General features: G+C 58.3%; 2 protein-coding genes across 2 annotated transcripts; both read right to left on the bottom strand.

The window, feature by feature from the left end:
- Positions 1–263: 263 nt before the first annotated feature.
- On the bottom strand, positions 264–7,928 carry LOC148052053 (mesothelin-like protein). Its single transcript, XM_087734283.1, has 16 exons — positions 7,883–7,928; positions 7,377–7,408; positions 6,809–6,858; positions 6,118–6,238; positions 5,904–5,989; positions 5,303–5,429; positions 5,026–5,216; positions 4,836–4,926; positions 4,599–4,743; positions 3,766–3,950; positions 3,412–3,567; positions 3,097–3,230; positions 2,688–2,821; positions 2,418–2,518; positions 1,149–2,193; positions 264–430 (listed from the first exon to the last, which is right to left on the bottom strand). The coding sequence occupies exons 1-16, from the start codon at positions 7,926–7,928 to the stop codon at positions 348–350; spliced, it is 2,727 nt and encodes a 908-aa protein (XP_087590409.1). The 3' UTR covers positions 264–347.
- A 2,574-nt stretch (positions 7,929–10,502) lies between these two features.
- RPUSD1 (RNA pseudouridine synthase domain containing 1) lies at positions 10,503–15,416 on the bottom strand. Its single transcript, XM_087733179.1, has 6 exons — positions 14,934–15,416; positions 14,503–14,694; positions 14,269–14,392; positions 14,022–14,124; positions 13,832–13,933; positions 10,503–13,515 (listed from the first exon to the last, which is right to left on the bottom strand). Exons 2-6 carry the CDS (start codon positions 14,682–14,684, stop codon positions 13,115–13,117), a joined length of 912 nt encoding a protein of 303 aa, XP_087589305.1. The 5' UTR covers positions 14,685–14,694; positions 14,934–15,416; the 3' UTR covers positions 10,503–13,114.
- Positions 15,417–15,480: the final 64 nt, after the last annotated feature.

Below are 15,480 nucleotides of genomic sequence, written 5' to 3'. Positions count from 1 at the left end.
TGCTTAGAAGTAACATACCACTCAGTGTGAGTAAAGCTGGCAGAACTGGCCCTGCTGTCAGCATTAATGCATTGACAGACCGGTCAATATTGCTGATAATTGTATTATTTAGAGCAACTAGCTAGTTAGTACCTGTTGGGCTTCTTTGGGCTGGAAAAGTATCTGTCTTCCTTTCACTGCCCAGCCTCAAAAATAATAAGCAAATTCCGTGCTGATGTCAAATGGACAAGCTCTATTCCTTTCCTGGGTTTCTGCTTTTCAGCAGGGAATTTGTCAGCACCGTTATTTTGCAGGATGGTGAAAATTAAAGGAGGGATCTAGCGAGTATGGTGCTGGAGGTGGCAGCGTCAGAGAAGCCCTCGCAGCAGTGAGCTTCCCACGGCTGTCGCCAGTATGCGCACTAGGCAGGAGGAGAGTCTGGATCCTGATCCTAGGTGAAGAACACAGATGAGAAAGAATTGGATTATCCAGGTAAACAGCACACATGAGCTGCCAGGGCAGTAGAGTTGCTTTGGGATTCAGGTACTCCAGAGGACTGCACATGTCAGGACAATGCTTTTCTGCCTTTTGTGACACTGCCCATACCTGCATCTTCAGGCACTGCCCTGCACCCCCATTATAAATGTCACCTGGCCGTGAACAGTCAGGTGGACTGAGCCTTTCCTTATGTTCACGGCCATAACGCAGGAGTAAATGTGTTTCAGTCATTAAAGCTATGGATGTAGCTCTGTCAGGATAGAGGACTTCAGAGTTCAGGGCTTTTACAGCAATGCCTAGTCAGAAACACTGCGTGCAGCTAAAATACGGAAGGCCATATCCTTGCCTTGTGAAAAATGGCACAGTGCGTTGGCATTAACTCCAGCTTTCTGCAGAGCGGTTGAGGGGTGCTGTGTGTGACGAGACATCTTAAGGTGCACCTTGCAGAGCGCAGGGGATCTGAAGGCAGTACGCTCCACATCGAGGGGCTGTGACGCCCCGTAGAGACACCTTGCTACCTGTCTAGCCAGTAACGATTTGGGGTTTCTTGTGGACAGCAGCACACCAGTATTGAATCTGGCCAGGAACAAGGTGGATCAGCTACTGCTTGTCAGTGAAGACTTCACCATTGGTTCCTAAGCCTTTCCTGACTCCGAACATTCACACCTTACCAGCTTCAGGCTGCAGGTTGATGTATCCGCTGGGCGTTGGTCTTGGTGTCTCTGGCACGGCTGCGGGTGGTTTTTTACTGGTCTGGCTGCTGGTGGTGGTGGAAGAGGGGCCGAGAAATGCTGGAGGGGTACTGGTCTTGCAAGCCAATGTTGTAGTCTTGGCCGTTGAGGAGATGATACTCTTTTGGGTGGAGAGCGTGGAGTTGGGAACCGAGGTGGGCTTGTGGGGAGGGAGGTTCATTTCTGTGGCTGCAGTGGCAGCGGGTGCAGAGGTGGAGTTAGGGAGAAGGGTGCTGGGAGCATCGTGGGTGCTCAGTGTGGCGGTGATATGGGTGACAGGTGTGGGGTTGGCAGTACCCCCAGGTGCTGGGCGGTTCACAGACACCAGTGGGGTGCTGGTGTTGTGGGTGGTAACAACCGGGTTAGTAACAACGCTGGTGGTGGTGGTGGCCCCGTGTGTGAGAGCAGGGGGTGGGACGGAGCTGGGAGAGGTGGCGTTGGGGTTGACAGTGGCAAGGATGGTGGTGAGGAGGGTGACAGTGGCGGGGGTGGCCTTATTTGAGGTGGCAGGCTGGTGGATGGAGCATGGGACGATGGAGCCGGTGGTTGGAGCAGGTCGAGTGGTGGAGGTGGGGGGGGGACTCCCAGCAGCACCCGGGACAGAGGTGTAAGCGCGTGGGGGAGTGCTGTTAGGGGGCGTTGGGCTGACAGCGCTTGGGGTGGGGGTCTCATGGGGGCCGGTACTTGAATTAGTGGTAGGGAGGCTGTTAATGGCAGTAGGGGTGGGGACAGTGGGGAGGGTGGTGGGCGTGGGAACGGTGGCCGTGGGGGTGATACTGGCCGAGGTGGTGGGGTGAGGAGGGGTGGCTGTTCCCATGGGGCTGGGCTCCTCCGTCCCCCCTTGCAGGCCGATTCCCAGGGTACAGTCCAGTTCCTGCTGGGACTGTTTCTTCACCCAGCGCATCACTGAGGTCTCATTTTCAGCTTCCTTCAGGTAAGGGAGGTTTTCCCCAAGCAAATTTTTCACATCCGTGACACTGAGTTTCTGCAATACACATACAACAACATCTTTGTTCATCCTCACAGCCATGAAGTGCTTTTCTAAATGGGACCACAGAGCAAGCAATAACTTCCAAAAGAAAATTTTAAAAGGTAAAAAAATAGAGACTTGATGATCTGATGGGGCTGTGGCCTCGAACCCCACCGCTCAGCCCTCGACCAGCCCTGCCCTTCAGCTGGGAAAAGAGCAGCAGCGTACCAGGGACGTACCTGCAGTTCATCAGGATTTAGGGCAAGAAAGGTGTCCATGTCCATGTCTATGGCAGCCCCGCTTTTAGCCAAGTCTTTCAGGTCCTTTGCTGGAGCTCCACCTTAAAGAAAGCGTATGGGTCACCTAGACCTGTGCAAATGCTTCTAGTGCTGGGAGAGGGGTTTTGGAGACTGCTAGGTGTGACTCTAGTGCAATAAACCCCCCTGGCTGAGGAAGATGTATCCAACCTCAGTCACTGTGCGAAGGAGGGCAAAGGCTGAAACACCTACCCAGGTACGGCCAAATCTGGCAGTAATATGCACTGATGGTGCCAGCCTGGCCAGCAAAGGCCTCCTGGGCTTTTCTGTAGAGTTGGTCCTTCTTGGTTTGAGAGCAAGAAGAAATGTTTAATTGCCTGGCAGTCCTGGGGGAGGGAGGATCACAGGTTAGAGCTGGGGGCACCACCCCAAACCATGGCTAAAGCCCTTTTGTTGGCAGGGGGAGATGAGTGGCCTGTCCCTGCCCGTGGTGCCAGTGGCGCACGCACTGGCACTGGGAGAGGGACGCGGCCATCCCGCCATGCTGCCTGTGAGCAGGCAGAGTTGAAACGGAGGGGGGAGTTTGCCATCCCACCATCTGCTTCCCCTGCTGTCCCAGGGGCCTCGCAGGACTGAAAAGCATCCCTAAAAAGTGGCTTACCTGATTGCTTCTGGAGGTATTTGCTCGAGCTGCTCCTCCTGCAGATTACACAGGTTTCTGCCACCGATTTTCTGAAGCAAGGGCCCAGTCAAGGTGCCCCCCAGGACCAGGTACCTGCTGAGCAGCTGCCGGACCTGGGAAGCACAGTTCACGTGGTCGCATGCAGGCAGGGAAGGAAGATGCTCCCAGTAGAAACACGTATGTGTTGCAAAACTGCCATGCCACCTTCAGGCAATGCCTTTGCCCCGAGCTGGGCTCAGGCACCGAGCAGTCCTGGTTTGGGTTCACCGTCCCCTGCTGCTGCTGTGGGTTTACCTGAGGAGCCCCCCACTTGCCATCCGAGGGGTTGAGCAGGGCCAAGAGCGTGTCGCTGGATGTCACCGGCCACAGGCTGATCTCCTCCACCGTGTACTGACGGGCCAGCAGCCCAAACAGCTTCAGCTGCTGCTCCGGGATCCCCGATGGGTAAATCTGTAGGGCCAGGCCAATGGGGCAGAAAAGAGGGTCAGGGAAGGGAAAAGAAAGCAGAAATGGGCGCAAAGGACCCACTCAGGCATCTTCATCCCTGCAGCCAGCAGTGCGCATTCCTGCAGCGGGTCTTGCCCGTCCTGGAGCGTGCCCACGCAACAGGGGGCTGCGCGGGGGCTCCTGCCCTGTGTCACCCATCACCTGCTCCAGCTTTTTTTTCACGACCCGGAGGTACGCCACGGTGAGCGGCTGTTCCAGCAGAGGCTCCAGGTTTGCTTTTAAAACCTCATTGCTCAGGCAGAGGTCGAACTGCTCGCTGGTGTTGTAGCTGATGAGTAAGAGGGGGTCGGAGATGGTGCTGGCCGTGATGGGCACGGACAGGCAGCCTGCAGGCAGGATGGGCAAGTCAGGCAGATGGCGTTTCTTCCCTTCCCGCCTGGTCCTCATCCTGCCACGAGGCCCCAGAGCCCCTCAGAAAAGCCCCGATGAATGAACAGGGAATTGCAATAACGCTGCTTAAGCCATCCTGCTGGGTGGGACTGCAAATCAACCTCCCATCCCCTGGGTCCCTGACCCATGAAGGCACCTTTATTTGCTTTCATTCCTTCAAGTTATTCCTAAAGAACCTGCTGATGTTTCTGCAGGCCATGTGTGCTTTGTCCTGTTAAAGGCAACTAAAAATGCTCCGGCAAGGTGAACCCTTTCCCACGTCACCCACACAAGCATCCTCTGGTCTTGCAGCATCTTCCCCTGGCACTGCCCCTGCCCGGCTCCAGGAGTTTTCTCCCCACCTCCCAGTTCCTTCCTGGCTGCTGCCGCTGTATTCCTGCTCCCAGGTAAGAGCAAACACCCCAGCGTGCTGTAAGGACATTTCCCCCATCTCCCCAGTTACTTTACATGGAATCCCACAGCATTCTGCCTGGTCCTCTCCCCTTCCCTGGGGGGCAGCCAGATGCCAACCAGCCCAGGGGCATTTCCCCCCCCCAGGAGCTCTGAACTGGTCTGGACCGGCAGCGGCAAAGGGAAATGCTCACTGTTTGCACTCCGCTTCAGCCTGGGATGAGATGAAGCTGACGCTGCTGTGAAGGCCCTGAGGAGGGTCAGGGACTTCTCCCGCTGGGAACGTCCCTGGCTGCCGTACGTGGCCATGATGCTCTTGCCGAAAGCCTCCCGCACTGCCTGCCGGGGGGGCAGAGAGTGCTGGGTCCTGCAGCCTCAGGGCTGGCCTGGCTGATGGGCAACTCACCCTGAGGTCTCAAGGAGGGGCTTACCTCAGCCACCAAGCGCAGCGTGGTCTGGTTCAAAGCCAGCACAAGCGGCCCCAACTTTTGCAGGGTCCATAAATCCCAGCTTGAAGGATCCCTGTGGCCATCAGGAGAAGGACCAGATCAGCATCCTCATGGGTAGGCCATCCCTCCTGCTCATCGCCCACCCCCATAAGAGCAGATGAAGGCTCCTTACCCATACACTGTGCCCCCCTTGAGGAGCACAGTGTTGAGGGCGTCCCGCTGGGCCCCTGTCAGCACTGGGCAGAGCTTCAGGTTCTCCAGGATGCTGGGGTCTGAGGCTGTGATGGTGTCTGGCTCCATGTCACACACCAGTGCCCCAAGGCTGCTGAGCTGCTCGGGGCGCAGGCGGCTGTTCCTCACCCCCTGGAAGAGACGACCCAGCCCTCGTACAAATGCTCGGTGTGGGCTGTGGGGGACCCTGGCTGCCCCCCAGCTCGGCCCCCACTCACCAGGCAGGCCAGTGCCCCGCGCAGCAGCTCCGTCCGCCGGGCTGAGCCCCTGGGCAGCAGGTCCAGGTTCCCGCGGGAAGCCCGGGTGTAAAATGCTCTGCAGGTCCCACCGTGCACCTTGGCCAAGCTGTGGGGAAGAAGAGTCAGTGTGCCAGGGAGGAACGGGGCAAAGGGCTCCTCCTGTCTGGGCAGGAGATCTTTAATGTTGCTTTTTGTGGGCATGAGGAAAATAGTTTTAAACTGTTGCTCCCTTTTGAGCAATGAACTGTCAAGTTGCACGGGGCTGGGGGGTTAGCTCTTCCCCGGGGGAGGATGTCTCAGGCACAGGACTGGGGTTGCCCAACCCTCTGCACCCCATGCTGCGGCCAGCGTGGCCCCAGCCTCAGAGAGGAGTGGGGTGAGGAGAGGACCAGGGGATCTGCAGGGCTGGAAATGCTCTGTGCAGGTCTGAAGGTGCCCAGGGATGGACGTGCTTTTCATAATACTCTTCCCCCACACAGAATTCCCGCGTGCCCCAGGGCGTGCCAGGGCCATGCTGGCAAGTGCTGGATGGCGTGATTCGGCACCAAAACCATAGCCACGTGACACCCTTGATACTCACTCAAAGAAGAGCAGCAGGTCTGGTGGGTACCTGCCAAAATCGGCCGTCAGGTTCTTTGTAGTGAGCAGCCTGGCCAGGCAGGACAGCTGGGCAGAGAGAGGCTTGTCTTGTCAATGCCAAGGCGGCGAAAGCCCCTTCACCCCGGCACCCTCCGGCTCCCCATGCCCCATCGGCCTCCGTGGGGTTTGCAGCCCCCACTCCTGCCCCTGCCCACCTGGGTATTGCTCAGCTCTGCTGTTTTGTTTTGCAGGCCCTGGGTGAATGCAAGGATGTCGGCAGCGGGCAGGTCGCTGGCTGGGATGCACTGGAAATCTTGCAGGATCAAGGCTGAGAGGCTGTGTTGGGGAGGTGCAGCTGCATTTCACCATCCACTTTAGCTTTCCAGTGCCCCGTGGAGGACAAACCCGCTTGTTCCCTTGGGAAATCCCCCTTCACCCTGACCACGGCTGCGTTGGGTAAGTGGGAATAACATGGAGTGTCTTGAAAATGTCCCCTGATGTGAGTGCTGGGGTGGTGCTGAAGGGGATGCCCTGCAGGCATGAGGGTGCCCAACCCCACGGCTGGGGTGGTGGCACAAGTCCCCACCATACCCTGGCCTTTGGGTGAGGAAGAAACCAGCAGAACCTGGATTTTGGCTCAGGGGAGGCTCCCGTTGCATCTGCGTCAGCCCCATAAAGGAAAGGAAATTCTTGGTGTGTTTGTGCTATAACAAAAGCCAATGCAGCTGAAATCCCAGCCTGGGAACCGGCTGCACAAGGCTCTAAATCCTCTCCAGCCCAAGTGACCTGTCACAGCAGCCCTGACACGGATGTGGAGAGAAATGCAACAGCCACCCACACCAGCCCCACTGCGTGCCCCCAAGACCCCCACGCTTGTCAGAGACCCCGGCTGGGCCTGGTACTTACTCAGCGTGTTGCTCAGTGGCAGACAGGATGGCTCCAATGATCAGGGCAGCCTGGAGAGGAGGATGGTGGGGACACTCAGCCCCAGCAAGGAATGGGAAGAAGGGCTTTTAGACACAGGGACCAAGCAGGGAATGGGATCTGACCTGGCTGGTGTGCCCAGACCAGCGGCTGCTGCCCACAAGCCGCAGGCAGCTGAGAACAGCAGCAGCCCCGAGGCTGCCCTGGGGCAAAAGCCACCACAGCCGCTCTCAGGAGTGGGGACCCTTCAGCAGCAGGGCTTCCCTGCTTCCCCGGGGCTGGGGGGGGCTGGATGCCCATCAGATTTAGGGGCCCAGCCCTCAGTTTGGGAGCAGGGCAGGGAGGCTGCCAGGCAGCAGGTGAGCGAGGGACAGGATGGGACAGGGACAGGGCTACAGGCTGCACAGGGGGCCAGCAGGCAGGCGATGGCTTTGCCTCCCTGGAGCCGAGGACTGGGGGAACTGCAGCTGCTCTGCTGCTCCTGGCACTGTGAGGTTTTGGCAAAGCCCTGGTGTATTGGGAGCCACTGGAGGCACCGGCAGTGACTCACCGCTGCTGCTTTCATGAGGTCCGCGGAGAAACCTGCAACAAAGCGGGAGTGGGTTATAAAACATCCATGACCGTATGTACAGGCGGTCAGGGGCTGCTCTAAAGCAGGTCCTGGATTAAAGTCTGGGAAGGGCCTTTTCTTTGTCACTTTAATAATGTTTAGTAAATGCTGGCGAACACTATGCAGAGAGCAGCCCCCGTACCACCCTGCAGCCTGCGCCAGCCCGGGCAACCCGGGGTGCCTTGGGGTGGGTTTAGAAAACAAAAAGTGATAAATCTGCCCCTGGAAACCTGTCTGTGCAGATTTCTAATGTGGTGCCAGCTGCAGCTGGGAAAAACTCCCACTGCCTGTGGATGCTGACAGGAGCACAAGGCAGAGTGCAGGGAGTGCCAAAGCCAAGCAGGTTGGGAATAAAAAGCAGCATGGGCTGGAGCATCCCCAGTGCCAGGGGGGTGGAAGGGGGTCCTGGGGCAGGGGCAGGTTTCAGGGGACAAGATGTAACTCACGGAGGCAGAGAGGGATAGCTGCCAGGGCCGAGGCTGCCCGCACCATGCTGCCTGTGCCGAGGCTTCGTCCTTGGCACAGGTCAGGCGAGCACGGACACAAACAGGGAGCTGTGTCCCACACTCTGGGATGGTGCTGGCTGCCGGCTGGGCTGGGGAAGGTGCCAGGGGGTCCTGCAGCTGATTCTCTTGTCTGATGCTGGGGCTGGAGCCGTGGGAGCACGGTGGCTCAGTGTGCCCACCCGTGCTCTGTGAGTGCCTGCACAAACCCCCCGCAACCAAGGAAGAGATTTTAAATCCTATATAACAGAAAACAGAATTTCATTCTCCATCCATTATTAAAAGAAACTCCACAATAAATTGTCCTCTCTGACACCCTGAGCCCCCCTCCTGCCCGTGCCCTGCAGGGACAGGGTCCCCCTCCATCCCCCAGCTCTACATGGGACCACATCAGCACAGACTGGGAGAAATCCAGTGTAACCCAGTGGAGGAGCACCAGCAGATATTGCGCTCCCCCTGTACCTGACTCCACAACCATCAGCTAGAAACCCCCAATAGAAAATAAATCCCCGCTCTAGAAATGCCATCAATGGGCTGCTAAGTGCTGCCCAGAGCAATTAGCTTATTGCTTATTGCCTTCAAACTAGACGTGCATAATTTTTCTGCTAAGTCTCATTATGTTCCCTAAATCCCACCAGTGGCCTTGCCGAGTCGCTCTCCGTCCAGGAGGATTTGGCTCGCTGAAGAGGATTCGGTGCCGCTCAGCCGGGGAAGGTGCTCACCCACCTGCGGTGGCCGGGGATGGGCAGCGCCTGGGATGGCTCTGCACTTATCTGCTGTGGGGTGGGGATGTTGCTCTGAAAACCGGGTGTGACGGGGCAGTTTCTCAACAGTGTTTTGTAAAGCTGCTTTCTCTCTCGGGTTTTTTTTTTTTTGTTTGTTTTGTTTTTTCTTTTCCCCTTTGTAAAGGGTCACTTTGACATTTGGGGCAAATGAGTTAAATCCTCTGGTTTGGTGATTTCTGTGCTCCTGATGGAGACAAAGGTCCTCCCAGTTAGTGAAAAACCTTTGAGCTATTCAGGGGTGTATTTTATAGGGCAACCGGGGTGCAGAACAGACGAGTCCTCGGTGATGGGCTCAGGACCCCTCTGGGAAGTGCTTCCCTCGTGCCTGTCCTTTTTGCCTTGACTATGGACAGTCCCATTCCCCTTTTTACAACTTTCTCCCTGTAATTTCTGATCCTGCTCTGAAATGCTGTCCAGCACATGCCATGAAGGAGACGAAAAAGAAAGGAAGCAAAGCCTTTCCGAGCCTGTGTGATGAAAACTCGGCGGACCCCAGTGCTGCACGGCAGCAAAGGCATTTATCCAGGGAAAAGGGACGGGTGAGAGCAGTTGGCAGAGGTCGGCTGCGCTGGCCACCTGGCTGCACCACCCGCTCGGCCAGGTTTGGGGGCATCAGCCTTCGCAAAGGGTCCCTGGACCTGCTGGTGCAGCCCTGAGCGGGGTTTGCCATCGCCCAGTGCTCCCAGCCGGTGTCCCCATCCCTGTCCCCCACTGAGCAACCGGTCCTGCAGCACCAGGGCTTGGTCAATGCCCGTGGGTGTTTCTGGTTTCTATTTTGGAAGGGTTTGCTGTAAAAATAGCTCTTGTTGGAGTGGTAAAATTACAGAAACTTGTTTGCTATGAGGCTGCTGGTGGGACACGGCCCCCGCCACAGGCTTGCTGGCCAGAGGTGGCTGGAGTGGGAGGGCAAGGGCACATTGGGGCCCCTTTGTGGGTCAACGTGTCCACCATGTCCTCACGGAGCTTAAAACTGGCCCTGAAACAACCCCAGGGCCTGAGGAACAGGCACAGGAGCAACCACCCCAAACCCGAATGTGCCAGGAAGCATCCACCCAAGCCCCTTCTCCTGGGGGCCTTGGTGGGTCAGTGGTGGGCTCCGACCACATCTCCCCATGCCAGGTGGGCTGGAAACTCTCCTGCACTTAACCAGCTACTTCTCCACCCTTGCCAGGTTTATAATCTGAAAAATCTCACAACCTGAAGACTGCAAATAATTCCTTTGGATCTTCACTCACTTTTCCAGCTGCTCCAACCTGAGGAATGACCGTTGATGTACAAGAGTTACATAGAAATCATGTGTGGCAGCAGCTTTCCCTGTGCACCCCCTAAACACCATTTGCCCCAGGGCTGCTCCCCCCATTTCCCTGCCAGGGAGAGCTGCAGTGTTTCGAAATCAGGAGTTTTTCTTCCGCCTGTGCTCTTTGATTCAGGACAATCCCAGCTGTGGGTGTTGACCAGGGTGGGCAGCAGGCAGGGACAGGCAGGGGAAGGGCCGGGGCAGCGGCATCTGCCCCAGCTGCCCTGGGCATCCTTGGTTGTCTGTGTCAGGGTTACTAAATCCAGGAGAGCTTTCAGGTAACCCCAGTGGTTTCGGCCAGGGGGATTTCATCAGGGCGATGATGAGCACCGGTGCTCACGCAACAGGTTGGAGCCCTGGAGCCGGTCCTGCTGTGCTGGTCCGGGCTCATTCCTGGAAGACCCTGGCACCGCACTGGCCACGCTGCAGCAACGCGCTGGCCTGCGCGGCGCAGCGTGGATTGAGAGACCAGAGAGTGAACTGCAGGGTATATAGGCAATAGTTTACTATGGTAATGCGCAACAAGATATAAGGGTTATTGCAAGCTGTACAGAATGTCACAAAACACACACCTGATCACAACCCCCCGGTCCGAATGCACGAGTGGATTCACACACACTGCAGCAAATGGCCCCATGGCTGTGACGGCAGAGAGGAGGGAGCAGGACTGGACGTGGCGTGGGACAGGAGCTGGGGAACGGCACCTGGAAAACACCTCTCTGCAGGGTAAGGAAAATACATATTTATCTCTGGTTCCTGCAGTGTCAGGTAAAAGTGCAACACACGAAGGCTGATGGGTGCTGCAGGGTGCAGGGGCTCCTCAATGCAGATGGTGGAGTGAGCACTGGGTGCCAGCCCCCCAACATTGATGGTCCATCAGCGTCCCCTTATGCGTGGGCACTGGCATGTCCCCACGTACCATCTCCAGTAACCGCCAGCCCCACGGCCGAGGGCAGCCTCCTCCCGGACACATGGCTGCAGGACGCATCCCCCGTCGCGCAGCGAGGACTGTTCCCACACCGGGACCAGTGTGAAGGGAAGGCTGTGTCCCACCTCTGATGCTACAAATCTCACCCATAACTTTTCAGGACCTCCTGTGCACGTCACCCGCGTTCATTCTTTGGCAAACAGGTTCATGGCATTGATTTATAGCTTTGGGACCCGCCTGTGGCTGCCTCTCCCCTCCCCGGCCACTCCTGGGAGATGGGATGGGCAGAGATGGAGCCTGGGAGGAAGGAGACGGTTCTTCTGCTCCTCCAAACCCCCGCTCAGCCCTCTGTCACCAGCTCATGAGCCTGTCCGTGCTTGGTGCCCAGGGCTGGCACCTGCAGAGCCATGACCTGTGCACCAGTCCCCATCCTGCAGCAGATGGCAGCACTTTGTGCCAAGCCACGAAAGCAAGGTGACAGCCACCTCCTCCCCGGCCACGCACCACAGCACAGTGAGATTGCACCCACCAGCACCCGGGGATGCCAGGGACAGGCAATGCAAAACCCTGTGGGGCTTCGGTGACCCGTACGGTGCGCTCACCCATGAGAAGAGGGCTGTGCCATTTTATTTCCCCTCAGGGCAGCAATCTGAGTTACACAAAACCACCGTCAGGTGCATTTCAAATGGTACAGGGCCTGCGGGGTGACGATAAATCTGGGCACGTGCTGATGCGGCGGCTCGGTGCTGAATACCCCAGGAATCGGTGCTCTGTACGCAAGGGGCTCCAGCCACCCCTGTCCCCCCCAGCCCATGCCAGCTGCCCTGCTCTCTTCATTTTCAAAGCTTCCTCTAAGGGCTGCAGAGGACAAGCGGGGTGGGAAGGAGAGAGTGAAGTGGCATGATGTCGGCTGGCAAAGCATGGGCATTTCCAGAGAAACTCCTCTCTGCATCTTGCAAAGCTGAGTGCCAGTCTGAGAGACGAGCTCCTTCCCGCTCTTCACATCAGTCCTCAGCCTTTCTTTCAGCTTCAACCATTTCCTCGGCCGCTCTCGCTGCTCCAGAGCCCTCCCAACCCGCCCACCCGAAGGCCCTGCCTGCGGCACCCTCTGGAGACGACACCCCCACAGCAACCTGCCAGCGAGGAGCCACGTGATGGGACAAAAACTGATTCCCCCTTGTTTGGGCAAAGCAGAAAGGGGCTTGTGGCTTCTGACCTGTCTCAGCAGGGGTTACATCCACACCCAGAATAAAAGTGGGTGCTAGGAAAAGGCAATGCTAGGAGAAAGAATAATATCTATTAAAGAAGCTTTGGGCTGCTGGCTATTCTGACTACAGAAGTACTAAAAATACACGCATTTCCGAGACCATCGGTATTTCAGAACTGCTAAAAGACTAGATTCTTCTCATAGAAATTTGAAAAAAGTTTAAAATCCATTCATATCAACTCACTCACCTTCAACAAACCTTTAAAAAAACCACACATGGGCTGAAGCAGGAAGGAAAACACGAGGGCAGGGACGGGCAGGCAGCACGTCCTTGGTGGCAGGCAGGGACTTCTCCTGCACCCGTCGCATGGCCCAGCTCCACGGGTAAAACACCCGGGGCCACCCTGGGACTAGGGGGGCTGTCGGTGCCCCCAAGCTGCAATTCAGCCTCCTGATTTCCCACCTCCCGCACAATGCGTGTGCCAGTGAGCGCAGCAGGCTGGAGCGAAGGGAATTAGGGACATGGACACCAAAGCTGAACCTGGCACGTTCTCCTCTCCCTTTGCTGGGCTGCATTTTAGCACCCTAGCACTGAGGGTTTGCAGATACATCCATCGCGTTCGTGGCAAAGGCAGTGTCCGTGCTGCCCTGGCTGTGCCTGAGCCCCGGGACGGGGACGTAAAGCTTTGGGGTCACTCTAAGCTGGTACACGACACACTGACTCTGCTGCTGAGGCCCAGAATTAGGAAAGGGGCATCCAGTGGCCAGATGGATGATGTGCATATTAAGAAATAAACCCATCCTAATCACTGCTAAAATCTGTCTAATCCCAGCCCCAGAAGTGAGGGAAGCCACGGCATACAGAAAGTGCAGATGTGGAGTCAGCACTGGGCTCTGTGGAGACCCACTGGGACGAAAACAGAGCATTGGGCTGGAAATGCAGAGATGTGGTTTGTGTTCACTCCAAAGCCCACTCGGCCAACCACTGCTCGCACTGGGCTCGCTGCTCCTCTGTCTCCGGGCTTTTGGCTTCGCTCAGTGCCTCCTCTCCTACGCCACCAAGCACGGCTTCCCGGCTCTCCTCCTCTTTCGCCTTCTGTATCATCTTGTCCTTCAGCTCTTGGATGGTCTCATCCAGCCGATGAGTGACATGGTGGGGCACCCAGTTGCTGTCCATTGTGGTGACGAAGGGGTCGGGGGCGCAGACCTCGATGAGCTCCTTGCTGGTGGGGATGCGCAGGTAGTAGGCATGGAGCATCATCCTATAGGGACTGTTGTCCTTCTTGTGGCTGTAGGTGAAGTCCCCCACGATGGGGTGGCCAATGGCGCTGCAGTGAACCCGGAGCTGATGAGTCCGCCCTAGGGGGAGAGTGGGAGCGGAGGCATCAGGGACACAGGTTATCCCTGAATCCCTCCTTGAGGGCACAGTGGTGCAAGGTGACAATGCACCAAATGGCATTTGTCCTCCCAGTCTGAGAACCTGAGTCTTCCGCGAGCTGAGTGCAGCTCTCAGCTCCGCTCAGCCCTTTCTAGGCTTTGTTTTTTACTATAACCCCGTGTTGCAACCAAGGCCCAGGGCTGCAAGCGCAGGTCCCGCTGCAGCACCTCTGCTGCCTCTGTCTGTCCAGCCTCAGCAGCCCCCCATGCCCGCGCTGCCCCGGCCCCCAGCTCCCACCTGTCAGCGGCTGCAGCAGCACTTTGGTTACGGGGTCTCCGCTGTAGGACCCATGCTCGAGCACGATCAGCTCTGACTGGCAAGGCTTGGGATTTTCACAGCCTGCAACAAGATCCAGAGGGGGGTCAGCTCCCCCCCAGCGTGGCCCAGGTGGTCCGGGCAGCACAGGCAGGGCATGGGACCTGCTCACCCTCTGTCCCGTCGATGCACATCATGTGGGTCATGCCCTCGGTGGTGTTCTTCCCTATGGCGTAGCGGATCATCATTCGGCTCTGGCTGACATGGCCCCTGACCTGCAGAGCAGAAAGCCAGTTTGCAAACCGAGCCCCGGCACTCATTCCTCACCAACACCAGGACGACAAGAAGCAGAGACCAAGCTGCAATGGTGCAAACTCAGAAGATATGTCCAGAAGCAGGACCTGGTGGGGTGGGCTTACCAGGGCGAGATAGGCTTTGGTCACCAGACGGTCTTTAAAACACTTGTAGGCACTTCCCGCGGCTGCTTTGTTGAGTGCAACGCACAGGGCCCCACTGGTGGAGAAGTCGAGCTGGTGGCAGAACCTGGGGAGGAGACGGGAGGCAGAGGAGCATGCCTGGGCACCTGGGCAGTGTGCCCGGCTGAGGCCGGCTCAGAGGCAGGGCAGAGCCCAGTTCGGTCCCTGGCCGCTCACCTGAAGCCGTAGTAGGTGTCGGGGTCGGCCAGCTCAGGGAAGCGGTACTTGAGCTGGCTCTGCAGGGTCAGCGTCTCGTACCACATCTTGCTGTCGATGCGGATGTCCCAGTGCTTGTTGACCACGATGAAGTCGGAGCTCTGGTACAGGATGGACAGGTTGTCGATGGTGCCCGGCTCCATGGCCAGCGCCCTGTGGGGAGCGTGAGGGGGAATTGGGATGAGAGGGGCGGGAAGGGCCTCCAGCCGCAGCCTGTGCACCCCTGGGGATGGGCACAGCAGCCCAGGGGAGTGAAGGGACCCAGCGGGAGCGGGCAGGGAGGTACCCCCAGTGGGACTGGAGATGTACTGGTGCTGCAGTGGTATCGCTGTCATAGCGCACAGGTCCCAGAGCGACACCGATGTCACGCTGTACACGTCCCCCAGCCTTACCGGTGTCACAGGGCGTCACCGGTGCTGCGACTGTGCCGGTGCCACAGCAGCGCTACAGCCACAGCCGTACCGGTGCCGCGCTGCACAGGTCCCGCAGCCCTCCCGCTGTCCCACCGTGCAGCTCTGCCACTGTCCCGGCGTCACGCGTGGAGGCCCCGTCCCGGTGTCACGCGTGGAGGCTCCGCAGCCGCACAGTGCCGGGCCGATCCACCCTGGCGGTGGGGCTCGGCCTCATCCCGCTCCCGCCGCCCTGCCCGCTGCCAGCCGGGGCCGGGCCGCGATCTCGGCGCCCCGCAGGGGACGCGCACGGCGGAGGGGACCCAGGACACGGCCGAGGGGACGGTACCGACCGGACCCTGGCCCCCGGCCCCCCCCGTCCCGACCTGCAGCGCCGTCCCCGGGCCGGGGCGGGCGGGGCGGCGAGCGGCTACATTGTATCCACCGGAGGCGCCGGGCCCGGGCCGCGCGCCGCGTCCAATCAGCGCCGCCGCCGCCGCGTCCAGCCGCGCGTCGCGTCCAATCAGCGCCGCCGCCGCTTCCGGCCGGT

This window comes from Nipponia nippon, unplaced genomic scaffold, assembly GCF_047370975.1.
Source record: "Nipponia nippon isolate SJK-2023a ecotype South Korea unplaced genomic scaffold, ASM4737097v1 scaffold_5, whole genome shotgun sequence".
NCBI classification, from domain to species: Eukaryota; Metazoa; Chordata; class Aves; order Pelecaniformes; family Threskiornithidae; genus Nipponia; species Nipponia nippon.
Note: the sequence above shows the minus strand (reverse complement) of the source record. Positions and strands in the feature narration are given on the sequence as shown.